Below are 15,684 nucleotides of genomic sequence, written 5' to 3'. Positions count from 1 at the left end.
ACTGGAATGCAAAAGTAGGAAGTCGGGGGCTACCTGGAGTAACAGGCAAGTTTGGCCTTGGAGTACAAAATGAAACAGGGCAAAGGCTAATAGACAATACACTGGTCACTGCAGATACCCTCTTCCAACAACACAAAAAATGACTCTACATATGGACATCACCAGATGGTCAATACTGAAATCAGACTGATTATATTCTTTGCAGCTGAGAATGGAGAAGCTCTATACAGTCAGCAGAAACAAGATCAGGAGCTGAGTGTGGCTTGGATCATGGACTCAATATTGCAAAATTCAGACTTAAATTGAAGAAAGTAGGGAAAACCATTAGGCCATTCAGGTATGACCTAAATCAAATCCCTTACGGTTATACAGTGAAAGTGACAAATAGATTCAAGGGGTTAGATCGGATGGACAAGAGTGCCTGATGAACTATGGATGGAGGTTCATGACATTGTATAGGAGGCAGCGATGAAAACCTTCCCCAAGAAGAAAAAAATGCAAAAAGGCAAAATGGTCGTCTGAGGAGGCTTTACAAATACCTGAGAAAAGAAGAGAAGTGAAAGGCAAAGGAGAAAAGGAAAGATATACCCATTTGAATGCAGAGTTCCAAATAACAGCAAGAATAAGAAAGCCTTGCTAAGTGATCAATGCAAAGAAATAGAGGAAAACAATAGATGGGAAAGTCTAGAGATCTCCTCAAGAAAATTAGAGATACCAAGGGAACATTTCATGCAAAGATGGGCTCAATAAAGGACAGAAATGGTATGGACCTGACAGAAGCAGAAGACGCTAAGAAGAGGTGGCAAGAACACACTGAGGAACTCTACAAAACAGATCTAATGACCCTGATTACCACAGTGGTGTGATCACTCACCTAGAGCCAGACATCCTGAAGTGTGAAATCAAGTGGGCCTTAGGAAGCCTCACTAAGAGCAAAGCTAGTGGGGGTGATGGAATTCCAGCTGAGCTGTTTCAAATCCTGAAAGATGATGCTGTGAAAGTGCTGCGCTCAGTAAGCCAGCAAATCTGGAAAACTCAGCAGTGGCCACAGGGCTGGAAAAGGTCAGCTTTCATTCCAATCCCAGAGATGGGCAATACCAAGGAATGCTCAAACTGCTGCATAATCGTACTTATTTCACATGCTAGCAAGGTCCTGTTCCAAATCCTCCAGGTTAGGCTTCAACAGTATGTGAACTGAGAACTTCCAGATGTTCAAGCTGGATTTAGAAAAGGCAGAGGAACCAGAGATCAAATTGCCAACATCTGTTGGATCCTAGAAAAAGCAAGGAAATTCCAGAAAAATGTCTGCTTCATTGACAATGCTAAAGCCTTTGACTATGTTGATTACAATAAACTGTGGAAAATTCTGAGAGATGGGTATACCAGACCACCTGACCTGCCTCCTGAGAAACCTGTATGCAGGTCAGGAAGCAACAGTTAGAACTGGACATGGAACAACAGACTGGTTCCAAATAGGTAAAGGAGTACATCAAGGCTGTATATTGTCACCCTGCTTATTTAACTTATATGCAGAGTACATCATGAGAAATGCTAGGCTGGATGAAGCACAAACTAGAATCAAGATTGCAGGGAGAAATATCAATAACCTCAGATATGCAGAGGACACTACCCTTATGGCAGAAAGTGAAGAGGAACTAAAGAGCCTCTTGATGAAGGTTAAAGAGGAGAGTGAAAAAGCTTAAAACTTAATATTCAAAAAGCTAAGATCATGGCATCCAGTCCCATCACTTCATGGCAAATAGATGGGGAAGCTATGCAAACAATGAAAGGCTTTATTTTCTTGTGCTCCAAAATCACTGCAGATGGTGACTGCAGCCATGAAATTCAAAGATGCTTGCTCCCTGGAAGAAAAACTATGACCAACCTAGACAGCATATTAAAAAACAGAGACATTACTTTGCTGCCAAAGGTTTGTATAATCATGCTATGATTTTTCCAGTAGTCATGTATAGATGTGATAGTTGGACCATAAATAAGGTTGAATGCCGAGGAATTAATGCTTTTGAACTGTGGTGTTGGAGAAGACTCCTGAGAGTCCCTTGGACTGCAAGGTTATCTAAGCAGTCAATCCTAAAGGAAATTAATCCTGAACATTCATTGGAGGGACTGATGCTGAGGCTGAAGCTCCAGTACTTTGGCCATGTGATGCGAAGAGCTGACTTATTGGAAAAGACCTTGATGCTGGGAAAGATTGAGGACAGGAGAAGGGAATGACAGAGGACGAGATGGTTGGATGGCATCACCGACTCAATGGACCTGAGTTTGAGCAAGCTCTGGGAGACAGTGAAGGACCGGGAAGCCTGGCATGCTGCAGTTCATGGGGTCACAAAGAGTCGGACGTGATCAGTGACTGAAGAACAAGACTGTAGCCCATCAGGCTCCTCTGTCCATGGACTTTCCCAGGCAAGAATACTGGAGTAGGTTGCCATTTCCTTCTCCAGGGGATCTTCCTGACCCAGGGATTGGACCCACGTCTCCTATACTACAGGCAGATTCTTTACCATTGAGCCATGGGCTTCCCTAGAGAACCGTCATACTGGGCATCCACAGGACTGATGTGTAGTCAACCAGACTTTAGGGGGTGTTCTTTGGTGGTAGAATTTTTTTTTGCTTTTTCCTCATCTTTGGCTTTGACAAATCTTCACAGGTGTCTGATTTCCATGTTAATGCCATTTTGCTTTAGCAGGTTTGCAGAGACTATTTATTCCACCTGGGAATCAGTAGTCTTTCTGTATTCTAGGTCTTTAGTAAAGATTCCTCATGCGTGAATGAAAGAATGAACACGTTCTGGAATACCCCTCAGATTGCATCAGTGCCCTGATAGCTATTATATCCTAGAACTATTTTGTTAAGCCCTGTTGTGTGCTGGGTTGGGATTATCTTCATACAAGTTAAGAATAATAGAAGTAGGACTTCCTCTGTCAGCACGGTGGATAGGAATCCGCCTGCTAGGAGACATGGGTTTGAGCCCTGAACTGTGAAGATCCCACAGGCCTTGAAGCAACTAAAACCAGGTGTAGCAACTACTGAGCCCACAAGCCACAGCTACTGAGCCTGTGTGCCACTGCTGCTTGAGCGCATGTGCCCTGGAGCCGTGCTCTGCTCCATGAGAAGCCCACGCACCCAGAGAATAGCAACTAGAGAGTAACCCCCACTCTCTGCAACTAGGGGAAGCCTGTGTGCAGCAATAAAGACCCAGTGCAACCAAAATAAATAATTTTAAGAAAGAATCAGTTCAATTCAGTTGCTCAGCCGTGTCCAACTCTTTGCAACCCTGTGGACTTCAGCACACCAGGCTTCCCTGTCCATCACCACCTCCCAGAGGTTACTCAAACTCATGTCTGTTGAGTCGGTGATGCCATCCAACCATCTCATCCTCTGTCGTCCCCTTCTCCTCCTGCCCTCAATCGTTCCCAGCATCAAGGTCCTTTCAAATGAGTCAGTGCTTCGCATCAGGTGGCCATCAGGTGGTACTGGAGTCTCAGCTTCAGCATCCATCCTTCCAATGAACACTTAGGCCTGATCTCCTTTAGGATTGACTGGTTGGATCTCCTTGCAGTCCAAGGGACTCTCAAGAGTCTTCTCCAACACCACAGTTCAAAAGCATCAATTCTTCAGCACTCAGCTTTCTTCAGCACTCAGTCCAGCTCTCACATCCATACATGACTACTGGAAAAACCATAGCTTTGACCAGATGAAGTAGTACTTTACCATTGTCAGCTAATTTTATGGTAACTGTTGAGTCCATTCAGTAAATATGAAAGACTAATCTTTTTAAAAATATGTATTTGTTTTCTTGGCTGTGTTGGGTCTTAGTCGTGTCATGTGGGATCTTTCGTTACGGCACACAGGCTCTTTTGTTGTAAAGAACATGAACTTTCTAGTTGTGGCCTGTGGGCTTCAGAGCATTTAGACTCAGTATTTGTGGCATGTAGGCCTAGTTGTTCTGTGGCATGTGAGATCTTTCTTAAATTTTTATTTATTTTTATTTATTTTTTAATTGAAGGATAATTGCTTTACAGAATTTTGTTTTCTGTCAAACCTCAGCATAGATATACATATATCCCCTCCCTTTTGAACCTCCCTCCCATCTCCTGCCCCCTCCCACCTCTCTAGATTGATACAAAGCCCCTGTCTGAGTTTCCTGAGACATACAGCAAATTCCCATTGGCTATATATTTTACATATGGTAATGAAAGTTTCCGTTTTACTCTGTTTGTACATCTCACCCTCTCCTTCCTTCTCCCCGTGGCCATAAGTCAGTTCTCTGTGTCTCTTTCTCCTTTGCTGCCCTGTAAATAAATTCTTAAGTGCCATTTTTTTAGATTCCATATATGTGTTAGAATATGATGTTTATCTTTCTGACTTACTTCACTCTGTATAATAGGTTCTAGGTTCATCTACCTCATCAGAACTGACTCAGTTGCATTCCATTTTATGGCTGATAATATTCCACTGTGTATATGTACCACAACTTCTTTATCCATCCGTTGATGGACATCTAGGTTGCTTCCATGTCCAGCTATTGTAAACAGTGCTTCAATGAACAGTGGGATACATGTGTCTTTTTCACTTTTGGTTTCCTCAGGGTATATGCCTAGGAGTGGGATTACTGGGTGGTTTTATTCCTGTATTTTTAAGGAATCTCCATACCATCTTCCATAGTGGCTGTGTCAGTTCACATCCCCACCATCAATGCATGAGCATTCCCTTTTCTCCACACCCTTCCAGCATTTATTGTTTGTGGACTTTTTATGATGGCCATTCTGACCGGTGTGAGGTGATATCTCACCGTAGTTTTGATTTGCATTTCTCTAATAATTAGTGATGTTGAACATATTTTCATGAGTTTATTCACCATCTGTATGTCTTCTTTGGAGAAGTGTCTGTTTAGTTCTTTTTGTCACTTTTTGATTGGGTTTTTTTGCTTTTCTGGCATTGAGTTGTATGAGCTGCTTGTATATTTTGGAAATTAATCCTTTGTCAGTTGTTTCATTTGCTATTATTTTCTCCCATTCTGAGGGTTGTATTTTCACCTTGCTTACAGTTTCCTTTGCTGTGCAAAAGCTTTTGAGTTTAATCAGGTCCCACTTGTTTACTTTTGTTTTTATTTCCATTACTCTAGGAGTTGGGTCATAGGGGATCTTGCTTTGATTTATGTTGAGTGTTCTGCCTGTGTTTTCCTCTTATATTCTTATAGTTTCTGGTCTTACATTTAGGTCTTTTATCCATTTTGAATTTATCTTTGTGTATGGGGTTAGGAAGTGTTCTAATCTCATTCTTTTACATGTAGCTGTCCAGTTTTCCCAGCACCATTTATTGAAGAGGCTCTCTTTGCCCCATTGTATATTCTTGCCTCTTTTGTCAAAAATAAGGTACCTATAGGTGCAAGGATTTATTTCTGGGCTTTCTGTCTTGTTCCATTGGTCTGTATTTCTGTTTTTGGGCCAGTACATACTGTCTTGATGACTGTAGCTTTGTAGCTTAATCTGAAGTCAGGAAGGTTGATAACTCCAGCTCCATTCTTCTTTCTCAAGACTGCTTTGGCTGTTCGGGGTCTTTTGTGTTTCCATATGAACTGTGAAACTTTTTGTTCTAGTTCTGTGAAAAATGCCGTTGGTAATTTGATAGGGATTACACTGAATCTGTAGATTGCAGAGACGTGATCCCTGAAAGTATAGTCTTGGCATGTGAGATCTTGATTCCCCCACCAGGGATTAAACCCTCGTCCCCTGCACTGCAAGGTGAATTCCTAACTGCCAGACCACCAGGGAAGTCCTAAGACTTATGCTTTAAGAGATGCTTTGCTGCTGTACAGTTGTCAAACAGACAGCATGTCTTTGTCATGGAAACTCTTTCACTTGTTTGGCACTTTTTGGCATTATTTCAACTATTTTTTAAGTGTCTCCCCCCTCAAGTGCTTTGTTAGCTATAGTACCTAGTTTTTTAATCTGCAAATTTTAGATTAAGTGCTTTATGCTGATACTTTTTGCATACATCTCTTAGTGTTTTCTTACGTATAAGAACCTAATAAGCCTATAAATACTTCTTGAATGAATGGATAAATGACTTCAGTTAAAGAAACATTCAATCAGTTGCTTTTGAGCATTGATTATGCTCCTCATAGAATTTGCTGTCTGATAAGGCTGCAGACACATGAATAGGTAATTATAGTCCAACGTGTTATGTGCAGCAGTAGAATGATAGTCAGGGAATTGAAGGAGCAAGTTCATCTGTTGGTATCAGGAAAGACTTCTTAGAGGGGGTGGTCTTTGAGCTGAGCTGGAGGGAAGAGTAGGAGTTTGCCAGGAAGACACTAGGTGGATACACTGCAGAAAAACAGAATGTCAAATATCAGACTGCTGAGCCAAAAAGATTGAATATTGAGTTCGTTTTTAAAAACTTAAGGTAGTTTTACAGCATTAGCCAATTTTACAGCATTAGCCAAGAACTACACAGGCGTAAGCAAGATAATGTCATTCTCTCCATTGTGATTGTAATAATATGCAGATGGTCCCCAACTTATGGGGGTTCCCAGCTGGCGCTAGTGGTACAGATCCCACTTGCCAGTGCAGGAGACATAAGAGACATGGGTTCGATCCCTGGGTTGGGAAGATCCCCTGGAGGAGGGCATGGCTACCCACTCCAGTATTCTTGCCTGGAGAATCCCATGGTCACAGGACCCTGGCAGGCTACAGTCCATGGGGTCACAAAGAGTTGGACACAACTGAAGCTACTTAGAACCCACCCCAACTTATGGTACTTCAACTTATGATTTTTTTTTTTTTTACTTTATGATGGTGTGAAAGCAATACATATTCAGTAGAAAGTATACTTTGAATTTTGATCTTTTTCCAGTAGGCGATAAGGTATCTCTCGTGATGCTGGGCAGTGGCAGTGAGCTACACCTCCCAGTCAGCCACTCATCATGAGGGTAAACCGTGGAAGCTCTTACAGCCATTCGTTACCCGGACAACCGTTCTGTTTTTCATTTTCAGTACAGTAACCAGTAAATTACATAGACCGTCAACACTGTCTTATAAAACAGGCTTGGTATTAGGTGAATTTTGCCCAACTGTAGGCTAATGTAAGTGTTCTGACCATGTTAGAGGTAGGCTAGGCTGAGATATGGTGTTTGGTATGTTAGGTGTATTAAATGTGTTTTTGACTTACGATGTTTTTAGTTTATGATGGATTTATCAGGACTTAACCCCATCATAGATTGAGGAAAATCTGTAAATATTTATTCTCTCTATTGTTCCTGGTTTTCAAAGGGACCTTTCTATACTTTCTTGGCCAAATAGCATTTATTGATGACACATTCCAGGCCTGGACTGACTCTTGTCTTTTGAAGCCAGGGAACAGAGGCAATTTTTCACAATTATTACTTGGATGAGGTCAAGAATACTCAATGCTTAGGAAATTTAGAGTAGTGTAGACATGGAAGTTGCGAAGTTGTAGGTGAAAAGTCTCTATGGGGTCCGAGATAAAGAGGTGAAATTTCGTGTTGCAAAAACGAAAGTGACTAGGCTTGGCACTGATTTGGCCTCTTCCCCTTGTAACATTTCAAGTTCTCAGATGTTGAGGTTGAGTGTTTTTGTGGGAAGAGCTGTGCTCTCTGATGAGAACGCAGGCCTGGGAGAAGCGTGGGAGGACAGGTGTGGGAGGATGGGTGTAAGAAGTGCTCTTCCCTCAAAAACGACAGAGGGTCTGCTCAGGGATGCCACTTGGAGCTTAGGATGTGATCCGTGCCTGTCTTATCAAATCTGTCAGACCACAGGACGGGAGATTTCAGAAGGTAAAGGATAGAGCCCTCGGTCAGAAGGCCCACGGCTTTCCAGTCCTGCAGCAGCAGAGGATGAAGCCCCAGAGGAGGCTTTGGAGGCATCTTAGGGTCACCCACTAGCATGGCCTGTTCTAGAGCCTTCTTTGTTTTGTTAATCATTTGTGTTGAACCTTGGTGGGTTTTTCCTCTTGGTGGCGCAAATTTGACATTTATAAGGATGATTTATTATAATTTAGTTCCTAGAGTTCTGTAAAACTGTAGGCCTATAAAGTAGTTCCCCTTCATTCAGTCGATGGAACAATGAACGTTATCCCTTCTTCTTTTAGTCTCTGACAAAGCTCTCTTGAGCTCATTTAAATGAAAGGGATTGAGGCACTTTCCATAAAAAGGGAGCTAGGTGAGCCCCCTCTGCACCCTGCGTCCAGCTTCCTTTCACCTTACATTTTGCATGAGTTAAATGCTTAGCTTGTCATTCTGACAAATTTTTTCCTACAATACATAGTTCACTTTTGATAATTTCTGAGAGCAGTGTTGAGTATCTCCCTGGAAAGAGATACAGGTTTTTACTCTTTTAAGGTAGATGCCTCATCAAGTAGGGGAGGACACTGGTTAACAGAATTCACTATTTTTTGTCCCCTTTTGCCCTTGTTTTTAAGACTGTTGTCACTTGAACCTTCCCAAATCTTGACTTATTCCCCAGTTTCTACCCGATCCTTCAGGGAAGTAACAGTCTATTACGAAATGTTCACAGCCTAGCTATGAACTTGATCTGTGAGGTCCTAACACATAAAAATAGTTGAGTTTACCAACTTAATACTTTTGGTTCCACATCTCAGCGTCCAGTATACCTTGGTTAAAAGGTAGACAGCCTTAAAATAAACAAATTAATAATGATTAAAAAAAAAAGTAGACAGCCCTAACAGGAGGGCATAGTAAATTGCAGTAAAGAGGAAAACACCACAGCACTTTCCTTGAAAAAGCGTGTATTAGTAAGGATCAAAGAGAAAGAGGCTTTTATCTGTTGATGTTTAAGCATCTGTAATAGATGATGTGAAGGGTGACCTCCTTTTTTCTAGTCACTCTTCTTTATCATCCCAGGGTCAAATTTCAAGAATTTTGTAAAGAAGATGGGTCAGGGTTGATAGCATTGCCTCCACACTGGCGGTCAGGAGATGATTGTACGAAAACTTACTTCTCTGGAAACTGGACTTCTAAAGGACTCAATTTAGGAAACGTGCTGTTAAATAGTAATTAAAACCCAGAAAAGATGTGTATTTTCCATTTTGAAAATAAAACCATCCAGTAGCTTTCTGTAGGAGAAGGAAATGGCAACCCACTCCAGTGCTCTTGCCTGGAGAATCCTGTGGATGGAGGAGCCTGGCGGGCTACAGTCCATGGGGTCACAAAGAGTCAGACACGACTGAAGTGACTTAGCAGGCAGGCAGTTTTCTGGAACCTAAAAGATTATTTGTAAAGAATACAAGATACAAATGTCTCTAATGAGCTTGGCCTGGGACAGAGTCTCTTCCGGCCAGTCCCTATCCCTGGGTTTCGACAGCAAGGAGGGAGCTTTCCCTAAAGGTGACACACTGTCGAACCTGAGTCCTTCCCCAGGGTCCCCTCTGCATCTTCCTCCTCCCTTAGAGGTTTCTCGCCTTATGGGTTTGGTTTCTAATCTTATTTTGCTGTGCAAGCTGCAGAAATGTCAGGCTTTTCTGAGTATTCCTCTGCCTTCTGATTACCCTTTTAAGCAATGCTGATTGCAGGAAATTGCTGTGGTGCAAGGCGGGTGTCACAACACACAGTGATTAAAACCCGCGTGTGTCATTCACTGCCTGATTGAAGTAATCACAGGAGGGAAGAGCAGATGAAAACCGGCGGAATGCGCCAAAGGGGGCTGTCTCTCATCGTTTGAGTTTCAGGATTTGGAGTTAAAGAATCAAAACTTGTGCGAGCAAGGCTTGCGTTTTCAGTCATGTTGTTTCATTTTGAATCCGAAAAGCTGAGCAGGGTCTGGGTCTCTGAACATGGTTTTCCTCAGAAAGGCGCTGCTTTTTGTGGAAGGTCCCCCTTCAACAGACACTGTTGAAAAGTGGTTGAGCACATCAGGGGGAAGGATACTGGAATGTGATAGGATAAACGGATAGGCAAAGCCCTCATAGCTCAGCCCTGTAAGACTGCACCCACCCCGCCATCCCCCGGCCCTCGGTGGGGAGGCCTCTGCTTCGTGCCGTTTGAAAGTCCAGGTTGTCACCTGGGCTTCTGACTGACCGAATTAGAAGTTCCAGCAGCCCCCTTCTCAGGTTCAGCTAATTTGTCAGGTTCAGTTAATTTGCTAGTTGTGGCTCCCAGGACTCTAGAAACACTTAACTTCTGTTCACCAGTTATTAGAAAGGGGACAAGCCAGATGGAAGAGATGCATAGCGCAGGGTGGGCGGGAAGATACATGGTGCTTCCGAAAGCCCTCTGTCCTTTTGGGTTTTTATGGAGGTCTCATTACTTGAGCACCGTTGCTTGAATCACTGGCCATTGGTGTTTAAACCCCATTGCTATACCCTCTCCTCATTGTTATGCCCTCCCCTCTTCCCAGAGGAGGGAAAGACAGGACTGAAAGTTCTAACCCTCCAGTCACTAGGTGGTTCCTCTCGCAACTAGTCCCCATCCTGAGGTTACCTAGGACTTTGCCAGAAGTCCCCGAATTATCATAACAAAAGACACTTCTCACCACTTTAGGAATTAGGAAGTTCATTTTAGGCGCTCTCTCCTAGGAATGGGAGTGAAGACCAAATAAATACTTCTTATTATAAATCACAGTATTGCTGCTAAGCTATTTATATTGTTTGGTTTTCTGAAAAGTATTAGTCCCATTTGGGCTTGGCAATTTGGGCTGGATATAGTGGTCCAGTACTCATGTACAGATGTGAGGGATGAACAATAAAGAAGGCAGAACGCCGAAGAATTGATGCTTTCAAACTATGGTGCTGGAGAAGCCTCTTGAGAATCCCTTGGAAAGCAAGGAGATCAAACCAGTCAATCTTAAAGTATATCAACCCTGAATACTCTTTGGAAGGACTGATGCTAAAGCTGAAGCTCCAGTACTTTGACCACCTGATGTGAATAGCTGACTCACTGGAAAAAGTTGCCGATGCTGGGAAAGATTGACAGCAGAAGAAGAGGGTGACAGAGGATGAGATGGTTGGATGGCATCACCAATTAAACGGACATGAATTTGGACAAACTCTGGGAGATGGTGAGGGACAGGGAAGCCTGGTATGCTGCAGTCCATGGGGTCTCGGACAGTTGGACACAACTTGGTGACTGAACAACGACAAACAGTGGTCATGAGAGTTAAATATTTGAAACCTGATTTCTAAGGTGGGGGGAGTGGCTTGTAGGCTCTCACTTTCATGAGGTACCATCAAATTTGCTTGACAAGGAACACTGTGAGTCAAGCATTGTAGTAGGTATTGGAGGCATCCACTAATGATTTCTTGTCTCTTTATTTCCCTCAGGTACAGAACCTTGGTATTTCTATTTAATTAATGGATTTCTGAATTTTAATGTAGTCTTTGCTTTAGCCCTCCTGGTCTTACCACTGACTTCTCTCATGGAATACCTACTGCAGAGATTTCACGGTAAGTGGAATAAGGAATGATAGATTTGGGGGAGGGAAGAGAAGTAACAATGTATACCAAGAAATAAAAAACAATCTGCTTATTTTATTTTCCATTTTCTTTCTATGGAAATGGTTGGCTTATTGCATTTTTCCATCTCTGTTTATAGTTTGTTCAACCTGCGTTAACGTATGTGATAATCTGGTTAATAATTGCAAGTGAGGAAGTCTGTATGATTTATAGAATCATCTGGGGAGGCAAAAGCATTTAAAAAGTCTTGGGAGATAAGCCTATTTAAAGAAGTGTATGTTAGCATGGTAAATTGCTTAAGATAATCAACACTAGAGGCAAACAATCTCTGGGAAATTCAACCAAAAATCTGGAATCTAAGCCATGCAGAGATTCCCCCACATTTGGTGCTTGCTCTGATTGGAAGACAGAGCTGAGCAGAAATTCGTTTGAGTTTTGGAAGGAGATTTAATTTCCAACTTTTTGGTCTGGTTTGGATGCCATGTGATTCCTCCATACCGTTCCCCATTCTGCTTTTCTACGATTAATGGTTTATAAAGAGTTTGCTGTGTTCATAGAATATGAAAGCAGCCTTCAGAGTCACTTTTGCTTTATTTTAGAACTTTTGTTGTAACGTAACCCCTGATGCCGTTATCTAACAAAATTAACAGTTTTTTCTTAATATCATCTAATGCCCAGCTAGTATTTAGATTCCTACACTGTCTGAAAAAAAAACTTTTATAGTTTGTTAAAAGCAGGATCTAAATGAGTCATATACAGAATTTGGTGTTATGTTTCATAAGCTTTTCTAGAGGTTCCCCCCTGACCTTTGTCCTCCTGAAGATTTCTAAAGAAACCATGTCACTCATCTTGCCTACATAGCGTCCCGCGTTTGGATTCAGCTGTTTGTTCCCATGAGGTATTAACGCATTCCTCCATTCCTTGTGTTTATTAAGGATCACTTTTCTTTTTTTTTTTTCTGAAAAGTAGCTTTTTCTGACTATAAAAATAATTTATACTTTGGAAGATTTGTAAATGCTTGTGATATGAGTATAAAAACAGTAAAAACAAAAACAGTATATTAAGCTGTTCTCTAAAGTAGGAATCCAGTTTTGGTTTAAAACTGTGTCATGTACCCACATGTCCAGCTAGTAAGAAATTGAGGACTCTGATTTTTCTTTATACATTTTGTGTATTTTATAATAGCAACAATACGTTTAACATAGTTTAACAGAAATACAGGTTGACAGAATATAGTTTAACAGAAACTATAAGTGTTTTATGGAGGATGTTCCAAAATTTTAGGCCATATTTTTAAAATATGTTTGTTAGCTTCTAAGATGCAAAAGACGAAAAGATTGTTTACTTGTAGAAGATAAAACTTTTTTTCTTATAAGAAAATTCCAACCTAAAATACTTCTTGGAAAGGTAAATATCCTAAATTATAGCCTAAAATTTCATAAGTGAAAAAAAAGATGAACTTGTTATTGCAGTTCAAGAATGTTTATTCTTAAAGAATTTCTGCAGGAACTTCCCTGATGGTTAAAAGACTCTGCACTTCCACTGCAGGTGGTGCGGGGTTGACCCCTGGTCCCTGGCTGGGGAACTAAGATCCTGCATGTCTCAAGGCCAAAAAAAAAAACACCTGTTTTTTCAAAAGCATGTATAACTAAGGAGCACTAGGTTAAGCAACGCTAAATTGGGCTCTGATGACAGCCCTGATCTTTCATCTCAACTCGCTCATTGTAGGCATAATGGACACCAGGGGGCGCTGTGTATCCACCCTTGGTGGGTGATTCCCATGTACTACTCGTTACCGCTAATAGCACAGTTGGAGATGCCTTCACTGTGGGTTGTAGGCTTATCACTCAGCGTCCATGTACCTAACCATGACCACAGGAACTTTCCACCAGGTGCTTGGGTCTTAGTGTTCATTAAGTTCCTGCAATTCTTTCATATGGTTTAAAATACATTCTTGGCTTTAATTTTGAGGTACAGAGTGGATGTGTATTACCAAACAGGAGAGAAAACTCGATCAGCAAACTTCCTTTAAGAATGGTTTTATATTTTCTTTTGAAACAAACTCTTTGTCATTTGTAGCTTGACAGAAACCAGTGATGAGTTTGAGAATCCAACTTTGTTTCTTTCCTTTGATCTATAGCTATTTGGTATATACGTAAGAAGATTAATGTAGTAAACAGAAGGATTAAAGTCTAAGAAGTGAATTTATGTTATGCTTTTGGTTAATCTCAAGAATCTTTAGTCTTAGTGGCAGGACTCTTCTCTCTCTTGAGAGAGAGAAGTGTTTTTTTTTCTTCATCCAGTATAGAATTGTTAAGCTCTATTACCCATTCACCTGACATTCATTTGTGTTCCAGCTAAATCCAGTATTGTACCTACCTTTAAATGTTGGATCTCTTGGGAAAGCTAAGAAGTATATACGTCTTTCTATTTGACTCCTTAATTACATCAGAGAAAGTGTGAATAAAAGAGTGGGGTGCCCTAGAGTATATGCCTAAGTTTGAGATCAAGAGAACTTTGAGAGTGAATGTGCTGTTTTGGTCTCATCTGGTGAAAGGTGGATTTTTTTTCTGTTTTACAGTTCAGAATTTAGGCCACCCATATTGGCTTACCTTGGCTCCAATGTATATTTGGTTTATCATTTTCTTCATCCAGCCTCACAAAGAGGAGAGATTTCTTTTCCCTGTGTATCCGCTTATATGCCTTTGTGGTGCTGTGGCCCTTTCTGCACTTCAGGTGAGTTTCAGGGAAATGTGTGTCTGCTTCATTCTGTTTCACATGAAATCTTTCAGAAAGCTTAAAGGCAGATTACAGAATGCTTCCACCTAAGATATGTGATCCATACATTAACGTTTATACAGATCATGTTATAAAGCTTTGATTGCTTAGGTGTTGTTTGTACTGTCGTTTGCTGATCACATATTTGCAGTATTAATTTGTGCTAGTAATAATTTGTCTCTCTTGCCAATAAGAATCCAATTGCTATGAAAGGAATTTTTAAAAGTCATTATATGGGCCTAGCACAGGATGGTAGCAGCCCAGCAGAGCTAATGGAATGTCTGTTTTTCAGTTATGAAACCTGAATCAAACTGGCTCAGGTGTTTGGGATTACTTCAGGCAGTTAGCAATATGGGACATTGTAATCCTGGCTTAAAACCTGTCCAGGTCAGAACTAATCATGAATATTTCTGTATTTATGGCCTTGGAAGTGTTGGACTCTTTTTTTTTAAACCTGTGCTCCATTTGCAATTATTAAAAAAGGAATAATTTGGGTAATAGGTTTTCTCCTTAACAGACTTGTGATAAGATATAATTCTCAAGGGCTTCTCAGGTGGTGCTAGTGGTAAAGAACCTGCCTACCAATGCAGGTTAGATGAAAGAGATGAGGGTTCAGTCCCTGGGTGGGGAAGATCCCCTGGAGGTGGACACAGAGACCTTCTCCAGTCTTCTTGCCTGGAGAATCCCATGGACAGAGGAGTCTGGCGGGCTACAGTCCATAGGGTCTCAAAGAGTCTGACTGGACTGAAACAACTTAGCACACGTGCACGCACAATTCGCAAACCACAGAATTTACTCATTTAAAGTATATGATACAGTGTTTTCTAGGCTATTCACAGATCTGTGTAAGCGTTACTCCACTCATTTTATAGCATTTTCATCATCTCAAAAACCTGTATCCTTTAGCTGTTGTAGCTGCCCCTCATCCGCCCCCCGCCCCCCGCCCCCCGCATATCTCCTCAGCCACAATCAACAGCTAAACTACTTTGTATCTCTATAGCTTTGCCTATTCTAGGCATTTCATGTAAATGAAATCATAGAATATGTGGGCTTTTGTGATTGACTTCTTTCATTTAGCATAAAATTTTAAAATCTCATCCTTTTAGGACAATAGTTTTTAAAAGTAAATTTAATTATAAAAGTAATTGAACTTCATCACGGATAATTTTTCTTTTACCTCTTTCTGAAATCAGTCCTGCTACCCTAACAAAATCTCCTTCTAGCATTTTTGCCTATCATATAATGGAATCTATTATGATTGTAGTTTAAGGCTCATGTAACTGTATCCCTCTTAATATATACTTATATCCTTATGTTGCTGTGTCTATATGCATCATTTTAATAGCAATATAGTGTTCTGAGTTGGATATAATTTATAACATTATTATGTAATACATAATATATTGAATTGGTTCTATATAATGGTTAGACGTAATTTATGTTAGAGTTTAGGTT

General features: G+C 41.0%; 1 protein-coding gene across 2 annotated transcripts in view; it reads left to right on the top strand.

Moving 5' to 3' along the window:
* Window positions 1-15,684, top strand: part of ALG9 (ALG9 alpha-1,2-mannosyltransferase) — a 109,322-nt gene that overhangs the window by 29,498 nt on the left and 64,140 nt on the right. For both annotated transcript variants that reach the window (XM_069554992.1, XM_069554993.1), the window contains exons 9-10: window positions 11,320-11,442; window positions 14,033-14,187. In XM_069554992.1, the coding sequence (XP_069411093.1) occupies window positions 11,320-11,442; window positions 14,033-14,187 (278 nt within the window). The remainder of the gene's footprint in view (window positions 1-11,319; window positions 11,443-14,032; window positions 14,188-15,684) is intronic.

The sequence above is a fragment of the Ovis canadensis genome, chromosome 15 (assembly GCF_042477335.2).
Source record: "Ovis canadensis isolate MfBH-ARS-UI-01 breed Bighorn chromosome 15, ARS-UI_OviCan_v2, whole genome shotgun sequence".
Lineage (NCBI taxonomy): Eukaryota > Metazoa > Chordata > Mammalia > Artiodactyla > Bovidae > Ovis > Ovis canadensis.
This window is presented reverse-complemented; position numbering and strand designations above follow the sequence as displayed.